The sequence below is a fragment of the Nycticebus coucang genome, chromosome 3 (assembly GCF_027406575.1).
Source record: "Nycticebus coucang isolate mNycCou1 chromosome 3, mNycCou1.pri, whole genome shotgun sequence".
Classification (NCBI taxonomy): Eukaryota; Metazoa; Chordata; class Mammalia; order Primates; family Lorisidae; genus Nycticebus; species Nycticebus coucang.
The window spans coordinates 12,564,961-12,578,287 of record NC_069782.1 but is presented as its reverse complement, the minus strand read 5'-3'; the positions used below and the strand labels follow the sequence as shown (position 1 = coordinate 12,578,287).

At 56.4% G+C, this 13,327-nt stretch overlaps 1 protein-coding gene across 1 annotated transcript; it reads left to right on the top strand.

Moving 5' to 3' along the window:
* The first annotated feature begins 201 nt into the window (after positions 1-201).
* RASD2 (RASD family member 2) lies at positions 202-12,038 on the top strand. Its single transcript, XM_053586259.1, has 3 exons — positions 202-1,141; positions 6,038-6,317; positions 9,692-12,038. The coding sequence occupies exons 2-3, from the start codon at positions 6,047-6,049 to the stop codon at positions 10,219-10,221; spliced, it is 801 nt and encodes a 266-aa protein (XP_053442234.1). The 5' UTR covers positions 202-1,141; positions 6,038-6,046; the 3' UTR covers positions 10,222-12,038.
* Positions 12,039-13,327: the final 1,289 nt, after the last annotated feature.

Sequence of the window (13,327 nt, the reverse complement as noted above, 5' to 3'; positions counted from 1 at the left end):
CAGTCGCTCCCTAGCTGCCCCGGCCCCACGCGCCGGGACACGCGGAGCCTCAGACGGCGGCGAGCGCGGGCGGGGCGGGGCGGGGCCAGGCCGCGGGACCCGTCGCCCATTGGTCGGACGCCGGCGTGGGGCGGGGCGTCGGGCGCCCGAGGGTGGGCAGCCTGCAGGAGTGCAGACGCTGGGGCTGGGTGGCGGGACCGGCTTCTCGAGGATCGCGCAGAGAGACGAAGCGGCGCTCGTCTTCGTCTGAGCTGGGCTTCTGTGGCAGAGACCTACTTCAGGAGCCTGGGCCCGGGGCACTTTTCAGAGGGACCAGAGACCTCGCCCTGCGGGATAAAGAGGGGCATTACCCTGCGAGAGGGGGAAGGAGGGAGGAGCCAGGGTCCCGCAGAAAGTTCTCCTCCTCTTTCGACAAGAACAGGTGGAAGTGGGAGAAGGAGCCGAGTTAGGGCTAACTTGGAGCTGTGAAATCTTGGGGCGGCGTTCAAGGCTCCCTCCCACACGCGCGCGCGGAGCTGAGCACCCTGCTCCTCCTTCAGCTTCTAGCGTCGCCTTCCGGGGAGAAAGAAACCGTCCTCCGGCGTGGGGAGAGCAGCAGAGCTGCGGGCAGAGGAAGAGGCCAAGGCCGAGCTCGGCAGCCCCTTGCACCAGACAGAGAGAGTTAGCAGGGGCGGACAGGTCAAGTTCGCCCACCCCGGACACGCACCCACAATTACCTCTAAAGGACACCCCCAGAGTCTTGAGGGGCCTCTCTGTAATCTCCGGAGTCGCCTGTACCGCCCACCCAGGCGGGAACCCTCGGATCTAACGTCCCCAAGCTTCCGGGCACCTGGCTCAGCCGGAGGCCTCCGGCTCGGGGCAGGGCAGGGCCGGCGGCGGTGAGCCGGAGCCCGCCCGTCGCCCGAGCCCCGCCGAGCCCTCGGAGCCCACCCATGGGGCACCGGCTCCACGTGCCTCTTCTCCTGGTCGCGCCCTTCGTGGCGCCCCGAGCCGCTCAGGGGAAGATCCCTGCGTAGTGACTCGGGAGCCGCTGAAGACTCAGGGCAGCTCGGTGACTGCAGCAGCAGGAGGTTCCCCGCACCTCCAGACGCTTCCAGGCAGCTCTCCCAGCCGTGCCAGAGGCCAGGCTCGCCATTCCCAGGTAGGAGACACCCCAACAGAACTGGTGAGCTGGGTGAAGTGGGGCAGAGGGAAAGAGAGGGTAAGGCTAGGGGAAGAAGGCTCAGTGATGCTTTACACCACCAGAGAGAGAACCTACTATGTGCCAGGGTTATCTGGCCACTTTATATTCTTAGAGAAAATTGAATTCATTGAGCACCTACAATGCCGGGAGCTAGACTATTTATCCCAAGAAAGAAAGATACAGTGAACTGCTGGTTTGGTGGTAGGAGCTTTGCCTTCAAAGCTAGGCTAATAGTGCATTTGGATAGGAGGAGATTGAGGCTCAGGAAGGAAAAGACACTTACGTTCACCAAACACTCTCCCCTACTCCTGGAGCCAGCTGCAGCCTGCATACCTGCATGCAGGGGTGCTGGGAGGGGACCTGTGGGTAGCCTCCCCACCCTGGCAAGGATCTCCCTTGAGAAAGGAAGATTAAGTGATGCCTTTCTTATCTAGAGTTCTTGAGGTTTTTCTCGTTGGTGCAAAGTAAGTTCCGGGATGATTCCTTCCCGGGAAGGGTTCTCCCTTGGCTGTACTCCCATGGCTGGAGGGTCCCCAGGCAGCTCGGGGGGGCTTCTCCAAGTCCTCCTCTTCTCTTGCCTCTAGCCCTGCAAGGATGGCAGAGGGTGTTGACCATGAAAGAGGCTGGCCAGCTCAGGAGCTAGGAGTCTGGCTTCTCCTGATGTCAGACAAGCTGGCCTGAGGTTCTCTCAAGACCTCTGCCTGCATTCCAGTCCTGCCCCACAACTGCCAAGAGAAAGTGCCACAAAGAAAAGAAGCCAGCGTTTGTTCAGGCTTGCTGTGCACAGGTAGCTGAGTCGGTCTCTGGACTTCTGATTGAAGCCTCAGAGCCATGCAGTGGGTTTGTTTCCACCATGCTCATTTAATAGAAGAGTCACTGGGGCCCTCGTGGGCCCCATCACTTGCCCGAGGTTGCTGGGCTGGTAAAAGGCAGAGGTGGGCTTCTGGAAGGTGGTGCCTGCTGGCCTTCTACCATCCGAGCTACCGAGGGTGGCGAGGTTGGCTTTGTCATGCCCTTGGACACCCTCAGCGTGGGGGCTAGAGGTGGGAGTCTGTGGTGTGCACTGATGGAGAAGGCATGGGGGACACACAGGGAGGACACATCTAGATGCTCATCCTGCAGTCCTCGCCCATCTGTCCCCTGCGTCTTCCAGGGAGGCCCTCGGGGAAAGGCCCAAAGAGAAGAAGGTGAACCCACAGGTGCCCTCCCTGGGAGCTGGCTGGCAGGTCTGAGGGAAGAGTCCTGGGCTGGGTGTCTATCCCACCCCACCTCTGCCAGGGAGAGAGAGAAGGAATGAGGATGTAACATGCCTCAGGGGCCGTTCCCTGCCTGACACCAGCTGAGGCCTCACTGAGTCAGGTACTCTTCCGAAAAGGACTGCAATTCAGGCTGGGAGTGGGTTTTCACAGAGGCAAGTGTGCAGGCTTTGGAGCCCAACAACCCTGGTTCTATCTGCAGCCCAGTCAGTCATCTGCTGTGTGTCCTGGGGCAAGTGACTTAATCTCTCTGAGCTTTAATGTTCCAGTTACCACCAGTCAGGTCTTCTCCTTACAGGACTGCAGTGAAGTCGTTGACATGATGGGTGCCCAGTTGGCTGTGGTTACTGTTCTCTCAGATGGTTGTGCCTCCTCTCTTCCCCAGGGGTCTCCCAGCTGCCCCTAGAATGTCTCTGTGTTGGGGTCAGCAGTCACGGTACTGGCATTCAGGTACCTGCCCTGCTAGTGGTCCCTGTTGACTCCCACCTGTCTCTGAGGTTGGACTCTTGAATTCCCAGGGGGCCCTTCATCTGACTTCTGTTTGCTCCTCACTGCGAGGTCAGCCTGGCTGAGGACTGAGGAGCGGAGTCGGCAGCAGAGGGGAGATGTAGTACTCACAGGACTGTGGGCAGAGAAGGGAAGAAGGATGCGGGGGCGGGAGGTGGAGCCTACGGAGGCACTGTCACCTGGCCTCCAGGTGTCTAGGTGTGTCACGCAGCCCCAGGTGGCTGGAGCCATGTGAAAACTCAATCTTCTCTCAGAGTAAAAAGCTACGATCTTTTTTCTCCTTCTTCACCTTTCTTAGATTCCCTGCCTCCTCTCTCTAACTCTCTGCCTCTCTCTGCTTCCTTCTTAGATTCCCTGCCTCCCCTCTCTCTAACTCTCTGCCTCTCTCTGCTTCCTTCTTAGATTCCCTGCCTCCCCTCTCTCTAACTCTCTGTCTCTCTCTGCTTCCTTCTTAGATTCCCTGCCTCCCCTCTCTCTAACTCTCTGCCTCTCTCTGCTTCCTTCTTAGATTCCCTGCCTCCTCTCTCTAACTCTCTGCCTCTCTCTGCTTCCTTCTTAGATTCCCTGCCTCCTCTCTCTAACTCTCTGCCTCTCTCTGCTTCCTTTCTCTGACTCTCCAAAGCCCCTCCAGTCATTAATATCAGCTCATCTGTACCAGGAGCTCTGGGCCAGAGCTGACACAGGGCCGTGTCAAAGACAAACACTGTCTCTAGGGGCTGCCAGCTCCTTTCCCCTCCTCTGTCTAGACAGGTGACCACCCGCAGGTTCAGGCTCCCTGCATGGGAAATTGGGGCAGGGGCTGTCTTTCTCTACCTCTGCTGAAGGCTCAGGCTGGCCCAGCTAGCCCTGAGGGAGGCTGAGAGGGCTCCCTGTTGGTCTGGCAGCCCCTCTCCCCACGGCCCACCCACAGATGCACCCAGGGCACCTCAGTAGGAGCTGAGGGGAAAAGGTCGAAAAGGGGGGCTTCTGCTGAGCCCATAGGCAGAGCCATTTGCCATTTGATTCTTTCTTGGGTCACTCACTGAGCACCTGCTTGAGCACCTGCTTATTCATGGTATGGCAGTGCTGTGGGATAAAGACGGAGATCACAAGTAGGATGGGGGGTTATCACTTAGGCTTTTGAGCACTAGGGCCCTCGCCAGGATGTTCTGTGTCCACAGCACAGGGCAGGCCACCTGGGGTCACATCCCTCCTTTGCAGGTTACTGACTGTATAACTGTGGTCAAATAATTTGACCTCTCTGTGCCTGCCTCAGTTTCCTCATTTGTAATTTAGGGGACAATACCACTTGCTTTCAGAGGTCTGGAAGGGGTGAAGTAGGCTATAACTGCAAAATAATGTCAGCGATGCTGATTTCCACACTTAGCAGGTACTTGGCACACAGCGGTGGGGCGGGTAACGGCAGTTGTTGTCATCCTGGCTCCAGGGTTCAGGGTATGTTGAGCAAGCTCTTTGTATGTTCTCTTTGCAGTGCTTTCATTGAGGTCACACTGGTAGCTTGGAATTGACCGAGGTGGGAGTATTTAGCCATGGAAATTGACAAACTCTGCCATTAGGGCTTTTTGAAAGGGTATTTTCGAGAGCAGGTTTATTGTACAGGAGCTCGCATTTGGGTGAGCAAATACGGACACGTGCCAGATACTCATACATAGGAGGTCTCTCTGCCTCAAGTGGCGTGTTAGACTCTCTCCACATAATGACAGAAGGGGGGGGTCAATGGGGAGACACTGAGGTTGGGGCACCCAGGGGTGGGGACCGAGTCTCAGCATAAACAGCCTTTAGTGTGAACTGAAAAATGATCCTCCGCTGAGCAGTTGAACTGCACAAAGATGCCCCTTCCTCTGGGATGTAGCCACATTCGCCCGCACAGCCAGGTGCCTTGCGCAGTTCCCAACCTGCACAACCTGTGGTGGCCTGCTGAGGACCGAGGGGATTGGTATTTCTGCAGGCCTGTGTCCATCTGCTGTTCCAGGGCTGGAAAACTCTCCTCTGGAGAATTAGGCCCTCAGAGAGGAGGTGGCATTTGAGCCAAACCCTGCAACATAGGGGAGGGTGATGTTCTGGGAGAGGGGCTGGTAGGAGCTCAATAGAGCTCAAACTAACTAGGGTGACCAGATCAGGGGTTCTGGGGCATTCTGGTGGGTGCTGAGATGAGAAAGGAGGGTGGGCTGGGCTGTGATGGACTTTGGGGTGGGCCTGATGGAGCCTGTGGAGGTCTGCGTATCTCCGCCTGAGGTTTAGAGCTTGGATCCATTTCAGCCTCTTTCATGAGGCCAAGAGGCTCCCATAGAAGATTCTGGATTTTCTCCAGGGCCGTTAATCCTTGGAGTTGTGAGGGAAGCTTGAGTCACCAGTGGGTCCCACATCCTCTAGTCCAGGCCTGTGGGACTCCTAGGGGCAAGTGACCTCCTAGGGTCTGAGAGGGGCAGGAGATAAGAGGCCATCTGGTGGGCTGCGATGGGAGAGAGCCCTCCCCGGGCAGAGCACAGAGGCAGTCCCATGGGTCAGGTTTAGAGTGTGTGGTCTGGACTCAGCCTTTCTCTGCTTCCTGGGAAGACTGAATGGCCACAGTACCACCCTCCCCATCACCCGCCAGTGTCATACTAGCCTTCCCTGTCCCAGAATCACAGGCTCCCGGGAGGCCAGAGTTGGTGAGGATGGATACACCTGGGGAAGAATGGGTTCTCACAATAGTTAACCTTCCTGCAATCTCATCATGTGCTAAGCCCTTTGCAACAATTTTGTGAGTTGGGCTCGTTTTATAGATGAGAAAAGTGACCCCTAGAGAGGTGAAGCTGTTTGTCCAAGATCAGTAGTTAGTGGCAAAGTGAGGGTCCTGCACGGGAATAAATAAGGGAATACATGGATGGGAGGAGGAGTGAGCACGTGGATGAAGGAAGGAGTGAAGAGGCAGGAAGGAGTGAACTAACAGCGGGGCGGAACTCCCAGGAACTCCAGGGAGCCTCACCTAACATTCCCATTTGATAGACAGAAAACTGAGACCGAGTCACCCTCAGGGGAGGCCCACAGGGGCGGTGAGGTCGCTGGGTGGAGGACCTCCTGAGCCCTGCTCCCTTGCTTTTTCTCGCAGCCCCGAGCCATGATGAAGACCTTGTCCAGCGGGAACTGCACTTTCAGTGTGCCCGCCAAGAACTCGTACCGCATGGTGGTGCTGGGCGCCTCTCGGGTGGGCAAGAGCTCCATCGTCTCTCGTTTCCTTAACGGCCGCTTCGAGGACCAGTACACGCCCACCATCGAGGACTTCCACCGCAAGGTGTACAACATCCGCGGTGACATGTACCAACTGGACATCCTGGACACCTCCGGCAACCACCCCTTCCCAGCCATGCGCAGGCTGTCCATCCTCACAGGTGCCTGGGCTGGGGCGCGTGGGCTCGGGGAGGTATGAGCGTTTTGTACTTTGTAGAGCTCTTGAGCAGCCACGGTCTGAGTGGCACCCACATGGTCCCCTGCATGGTGAGGCTGACAGACGCACTTCTGCTTGCAAAGTAGGGATGTTGTCGGGGCCCCTATTCCATTCTATTTGACTGTGGGTCAGCTGCTCATGACCACAGAGGCTGCCTTGTAGATCAGGCACTGACACAAATGTGCCCTGGGGACACTCCTTTCCAAGGCACAAGATGGTCCATCCTCTGCCTTCCTTCTCTGGGTGGTGACCTAGAAGTACTCCAGGGCCCAAGGTCAGTCTGCAGGGTGCAGGGCGCAGGGCTCCCAACACCTCAGGCCTTTGCTACCTCTCAGAGAGATGGGTGAGGGCAGGGCCCAGGCAGTGCTCCTCAAGGGAAGGGGCCTGGTAATAGTGACAGTAACAGGATGGTGGTGCTTACACTTGTCAGGAGCTGTGGGCCTGGCCCTGTCCTCAGAGCTTGGCCAGCATTTATATAATTCGCACAATTAACCTAGGAGAGTAGGAATTTGTCTCTGTTCTACAAGTGGGGAAACTGAGGCCCGGGGGATCAGTAAGTCACTCCGGGTGGTAACACAGCTGGTCAGCAGCAATCTGGCTCTGGTCCTTTACCAGGAAGCAATCCCACAACTTCTCGACTCCGACAGGAGCTGTGGAAAGGTGAGAGAGATTGTGGGGAGTGAGGGATATGTAGAGACACGGGCTGTGCTGTCATTTGTATGATTTTGGCGGGTCAGAGTGCGATCTGAGAGGGCAGGCCTGGAGACCCATCTGCTGGGGTCCGAGTCCTGGTTCTGCTGCTTCCTGGTTTTGTACCTTGAGGCAGGTAACGCTATCTCTTTGTGCCTCAGTTTCCTCATCTGCAGAATTGGCATCACATCACCACCCATCTCAGAGGGCATCATAAGCATTGAGTGAGTTCACATGTGTAAAGTGCTTGGTCAGCAGACAGAGCACAGTGAATATCAGTCTTACCTTGAGTCAGCATTTATTGTCTCCCTCCTTCAGCCTGCACAGGCAGCTATAGGGAGGAGTGAGCATATAGCATCATTAAAATAACCCCCCAAATTGAGACACCCCTACACCAGGACACCCATGCCATGCCCAGCCTGAGCACTCTGGGCAGGTGGCTGCCTCTTCCAGTCTGTCCTCGCTGACCATCTGACTCAGATAGCACTGTCACCCCCAGCCCTCACACTGGAGAGAGAGTGTGTAGACAGAAGAGCCGTGGGCCAACCTGGGTTCAAACCTGGCCCCACCACTTAGAGTCAGCCTCCCTGGCCGCACAGCCAGCATAACTTTAGAGAGGCTGTGAAGTCTCCCAGCCTTGGGGAGGGGGCTGAGTGCCCACTGGTGTGAGAAAGACTAGTGCCAGAGGGAGGGGGAGACGTGGAGAGGGAGCGCATGTATATTTTCCACACTAATCTTTGGTTACACAAATGATACATGAACACACCCTCCTGCAAACACCACAGATAAGGCCAACTCTCTTTGACCCCTTCCACAGTCCGGGGCTCCTGCCCCTCCCCAGGGGTGGCCACCCTGCCAGTTTGGTGTGGACTCTTCCAGGACTCCACGAACGCATTGGCATTTGTATCTGTGCCCCCACAGTGCAGAGGATTTTTGTGTCTCTTGACGTGCGGGTCGCATTCTGAGCACATCCGTCTGCCACTTGCTTTCTGCACTCACCAGCCCGCACCTCATTTTCCAGCTTGGTGCTACTGTGCAGGAGATTCTGAGAACCATTAATTCCTCTGCCAGCTCTTCTTCCAGCTGCCAGCCGGTCTCTGATGCTTGGCATCGCAGTCCAGCATTTGAATATGTCAAGGCCACCGAATCCTCAGGGGCCCAGCATTAGCCTAACGGGATGGCATTTGGCAGCCCAAGTGGGGACGGTTGCCAGGCTGACGCTGCCTTGCAAGTGCCTTTCGAGATAGCCCAGACTGTAGCTTACTCCGTCCCCCCCCATCCATTCAGTAGGCTCAGTGAGCACCCACTGTGTGCCAGGCCCCAGGGGACGAGAATAAGTGGGTGATGGCATTCTTCTCCCCTGCTCCAGAGCTCACACACTTGTCCCGAAAGCTGTTGTGAGTGTAGCACATGCTCTTGGGGACAGGGTGCATGGTGTGCTCTGGGGGTCCAGAGGAAGGAGGAGGAAGTCCCACCAGAAGCTGGAATTGCCCAACTCTCCTCTTGAGAACTTGGGCCGGTTCCTCATCTGTGAAGCAGAGATCTTGTGTCAACAGCACCAAATTATTAATAGTTTAAGCAAAAGTGCAGAAGGAGCTTTGAGAATGAGACTGTGATTCTTTGTAGTAAGATCGGGAAATTGGGATGGAGGCCTCAGCACAGATAGCCTCCCCACCACCCTACCTTCTCCACGTCTGTTTCTGTTTCAGATTCAGCACCTGCCTTGAGTGCAGTGAGCTGTGGCAGAGACAGAGTGGTCCTCAGAGGCCAACGTTCACATATTCATCCCATGATTTATTCGGGATGGAAAGAGCTCCTCCTGGGCGCAGGGAAGGGGCTGGGTGAGGGCTGAATTGGGTTGAAATCTCAACCTAGTCATGTTTAAGCTGTGTGATCTTGGGCAGGTTGCGCGCCCTCCCTGAGCCTCAGTTTACTCACCTGGAACATGAAGGTAATGAAATCTTCCCTGAGAGGGGTGTTGAGCGGAGTCCGGGGGATGGCAGGCCCAGAGCATGTGAGACATGCCCAGCTCTCAGTGGGTCCTTGTTTTCATTGTTATGTCGACACCCAAGGTGGCTAAACGTGTGTCACACTCCATTCCTTACCTCATACAACGCTCAAAACAGTCCTGCAAGGCAGTGTTACATGTGCATAGGACAGAGGGGGAAATGGGATTAGCAAGGTTGCCTGGCCCACTCAGGGTGGCGTGGCTGGTGAGTGGAAGAGGTGAGACACAACTGCACTTGGAGAGCAGGTCAGGAGAGACCCTGCTGTCATGGGAATTGTCCTTGTCATTATCCTGACACAGTCCACTCAAGTCGCCCACGCCCTCTCCACCCCTGCAAGGAAACGTGCAGTGTGGTGGCCGTGTTTGAACCAGGCATATTAGCTCTTCACCTTGAACAGGGGATTCAGCCCCTCTGAGCCTCAGTTTCCTGCCCCAGAAAACAGGGATCATCAGAGCAGCTACCCAGAGAGTGGCCATGAGGGTTAAGTCAGTCATGTCGGGTGACAGGCTCAGTGTGCCCGAAAATGTCAGCTGTTCAGACAGGCGGTCTGTGGCCAGAGAGCACTGAGTAAGGTCCGAGCCAGCCGGTGAGCTCACCACCTGGGACTCTCTTCCCACAGGTGACGTCTTCATCCTGGTGTTCAGCCTGGATAACCGGGAGTCCTTCGATGAGGTCAAGCGCCTGCAGAAGCAGATCCTGGAGGTCAAGTCCTGCCTGAAGAATAAGACCAAGGAGGCAGCGGAGCTGCCCATGGTCATCTGCGGCAACAAGAATGACCACAGTGAGCTCTCCCGCCAGGTGCCCACCACGGAGGCTGAGCTGCTGGTGTCAGGGGACGAGAACTGCGCCTACTTCGAGGTGTCAGCCAAGAAGAACACAAACGTGGACGAGATGTTCTATGTGCTCTTTAGCATGGCCAAGCTGCCGCACGAGATGAGCCCCGCCCTGCACCGCAAGATCTCCGTGCAGTACGGGGACGCCTTCCACCCCAGGCCCTTCTGCATGCGCCGCATCAAGGAGGCGGATGCCTACGGCATGGTCTCACCTTTCGCCCGCCGCCCCAGCGTCAACAGCGACCTCAAGTACATCAAGGCCAAGGTCCTTCGGGAGGGCCAGGCCCGAGAGAGGGACAAATGCACCATCCAGTGAGCAGAGACGCTGGGGCAGGGCTTGGGCAGTGCCTTAAGGGAGGTGGCCTCAGATGCCCACTGCCCACATCCCCTGACAAGGCCCCAGCGGCATAATTGTTCAAGAAACTTTGGCACCAGACGGAGGCTCACCTCTACGTTCATCTGCCTTCTCACCATTACCCTCAGAGTCCTCTTGGCTGTGGCGCTCCCATGGTTTCAGCTACTCCGTGGGATGACACCTCTCTGTAGGACAAGAGACAAGTTTGGGAGACATCAGGAAGAGACCCAGAGGGGAGCTTTCTTGTTCTTGGGTTGAAGAAATGTTGATGCCAGAGAAGCCGGGGCTCCTGCATCCGACGGAGCCTCCTGGAACAAGGCACAGGATGAAAACACCTGAGAGCCAGATGGGAGAGGTCTCTGCTCTGGTGGGTGAGACCCAGCTGGGTTTAAGTGGCAGCTGGAAGAACGCTTGTCCCAATCCTGAAGCCCCTCCCCTCGGGTGCAGCCGTTTCTACTCCCCTCCCCACACACGTGGGTTTCCTCCCTACCCTCTGCTGCCCCTGACCTGGGGCACGTTTGAAGGGTGGGTGGCCACGTCACTTAGACCAGGTCCTTCTCCTGACTGCGTTCCCGATGCCCGTGCTTCGTTGTTGCGCTGTTTTTATGTCGTGTACAGCGGTAGAAATGGAAATCATTGTACTGTAAAAGCCTAGTGACCCCTCCTTGGCTGGGCCCCTGCCCAGTTCAGATCCACTGCCTCCCTGGGGACAGCTTCCTTCCCCAGTCCCAGACAGGTCCTGACGACCTGTCAGCAGCTGGACATTGACACCTGTGCTGAGCTCCACGGTTTACAGATGCTGCACAAGCGTGGGGCAGGCAGGTGGGGCTGTTTCTTTCTTTCACCCCCAGTTCATGGAGGAGACAGCTGAGCCCTAGAGGGGAGGGTGACGTGCCCCAGGCCCCCACACCCTAGTTAGGTCAGGGCACGTCTCCCTCTAGAACCAGGCTGTCTTCTTCCGTGTTTGTTCCTCAAGCATTTATTGTGCACCTACTGGGTGCCAGGTCCACTGTGTGCTAGAAAACAAAGAGAATTCCGAGCCCTGGCCTCTGCCCAGGCCTGCTGCCCCACCTTCCACCCTCACATGGAAGGAGCAGCGGGGACCAGACTGGAGCCAGGGAGAGTTCTGGCAGAATGCTCCTAGGGAGTCTTTCTTATGCCTGGGATTCGGGTTATGCTGGATACCACCGTGGACTCAGGCGTGGTGGGCTTCGATCCTGTAAACCAAAGGCCCTTGTCATCAGCTCTTAACAAATATATTTTATATTTTAATCTCCTTAAAAATATTGAAGTTTAGAGCCACAGGGAAGCTTAGTGGTCATCTAATGAGTCTCTCTGAGGCCCAGAGAAGGTAAGTAACTTACCGCAGGCCACACAGCAAGTCTGTGCACGGCAGAAGCAGACTAGCTCTGGGCGTTCAGTGCAGTCCACAGCGTGCCCCTCTCCTGAGGGTGTCTAATCACTGACCCTCTCCTTAGATCAGTCATGAAGGTTCCTATAGGTACATTGTGCCCATGTATATATACATGTACACACGTGAGCACACTGATGTACGTATCCTAGCCCAGCTCTGCATACCTACACTTGCACCCAGCCTTGGCCCCCGTCTGTCTGTGCTCAAAGCAGCAGCTCCGACCCTGCCTCTGTCCCCCACCTGAGCCCTCTGTGCAGACGAGACCAGGTACCTTGGTTGTGCAGGTGTGTGGCCTGGCTTCACCCAGTCACAATTCCTTGCCCTGGACCTCTGTGTACACTATCAATTAAAATGGGTTTGTTACAAAGTGGTGTCCTGGACCATGTGTATTTTCTGCATTTCCAAGAGGAAGTGTGCCTCTTCTAAGCAAAGATGGCTTCCCTCCCCAAGACACCTGCCTTCACCCTGTGTTCAGCTCTGAATACATCTCTAGGTTTAAATATGTGAGGAGATAAAACCCAGAGATGGGAAGTTGTGCCTTCCCTCGGCCTTGGCCCCTCTGGGCCCTCTAGAGTGTGTGTCCTGAGTTGTCCCTGTCTCTCTGGAGGGGAGGCCCTCTGTGGGCCATTAGCTCCTGGAGGCTCCCTGTGTGGAAAACAGTGATTTTGCTCCCAGGAGACATTTGCAATGTCTGGAAACAGCTTTATCAACACTGGGGCTAAGGTGCTGCTGGCATCTGGTGGGCAGAGGCCAGGGGTGCTGCTGGCATCTGGTGGGCAGAGGCCAGGGGTGCTGCTCAGCATCCTCCAGGCACAGGATGGCCCCACACCTGAGAATTATCCAGCCCTCTCAGCCTCACTTAGACTGTCACCCCTATGCCAGGACACTGCCCACGTCTGTGTCTGGTGGACAAGTTCTGTTGGACTTCTGGACAGTACTCAGTGAAATCTGGGGACCCTGTGGGAGCCCTCCTGTGAAGTGGGACAGGATGATGTGGGGACAGCAAGCAGAGGCCAGGGCAAGGTCCCTGTCCATCAGGAGCTCAACCCCCTGCTTGCGTAGTCATAGCACAAAGCCGGGCTATGGTGGCAGCAAGATCAAACAAGACCAGGGTGTGGGGCTGGGGAGAACGCCCAACCTCTGCCTACGTGGGGCCCCATCTCTCAACCTCTAGCCACATGGGGGCCCAGCTTCTGACCTCTGTACACTTAGGGCCCAGCTCCCCTTCAATCCTTCAACCACACTAGACACAGAAGATCAGTGTGGGAGGCGAGTCCCACACAGACCCGGCAGGTGAACACTCTTCCTCCACACCGTCAGAAGTGCTAAGCAGGCGGGCACTGGTGCACTGAACAAACCCCCCAGCATGTGTCCTGCAGCCATTCCCTCCCCTCCCTGTGTCTAGGAACAAGTCCCCTCAATAAATGGGCAATGGGGGGAGGGCAGCAGCCCCTCGAAGCCCTGAGGTTCTCTTTGCAAAGGAATTAGTATTCCTGTTGCGTAATCCACAACATTCCAACCATTGCTAAGCTGAACACGCTTGCCGCAGCCCCAGCCTGGCAGGCACAGTCCCTGCATCCCAGTTCTCGTTCTGGAGTGGGGTTAAAAGCCACAGCCGCTCCAGCAGAGGAGAAAGACTTCCTGGTCAATGTC

Excerpts from the sequence above, each read along its gene's own strand:
- RASD2 (XM_053586259.1), top strand. The coding sequence starts at position 6,047 with ATGATGAAGACCTTGTCCAGCGGGAACTGCACTTTCAGTGTGCCCGCC. Across the intron at positions 6,318-9,691 it reads CAGGCTGTCCATCCTCACAG|GTGACGTCTTCATCCTGGTG; the intron begins GTGCCTGGGCTG and ends CTCTTCCCACAG.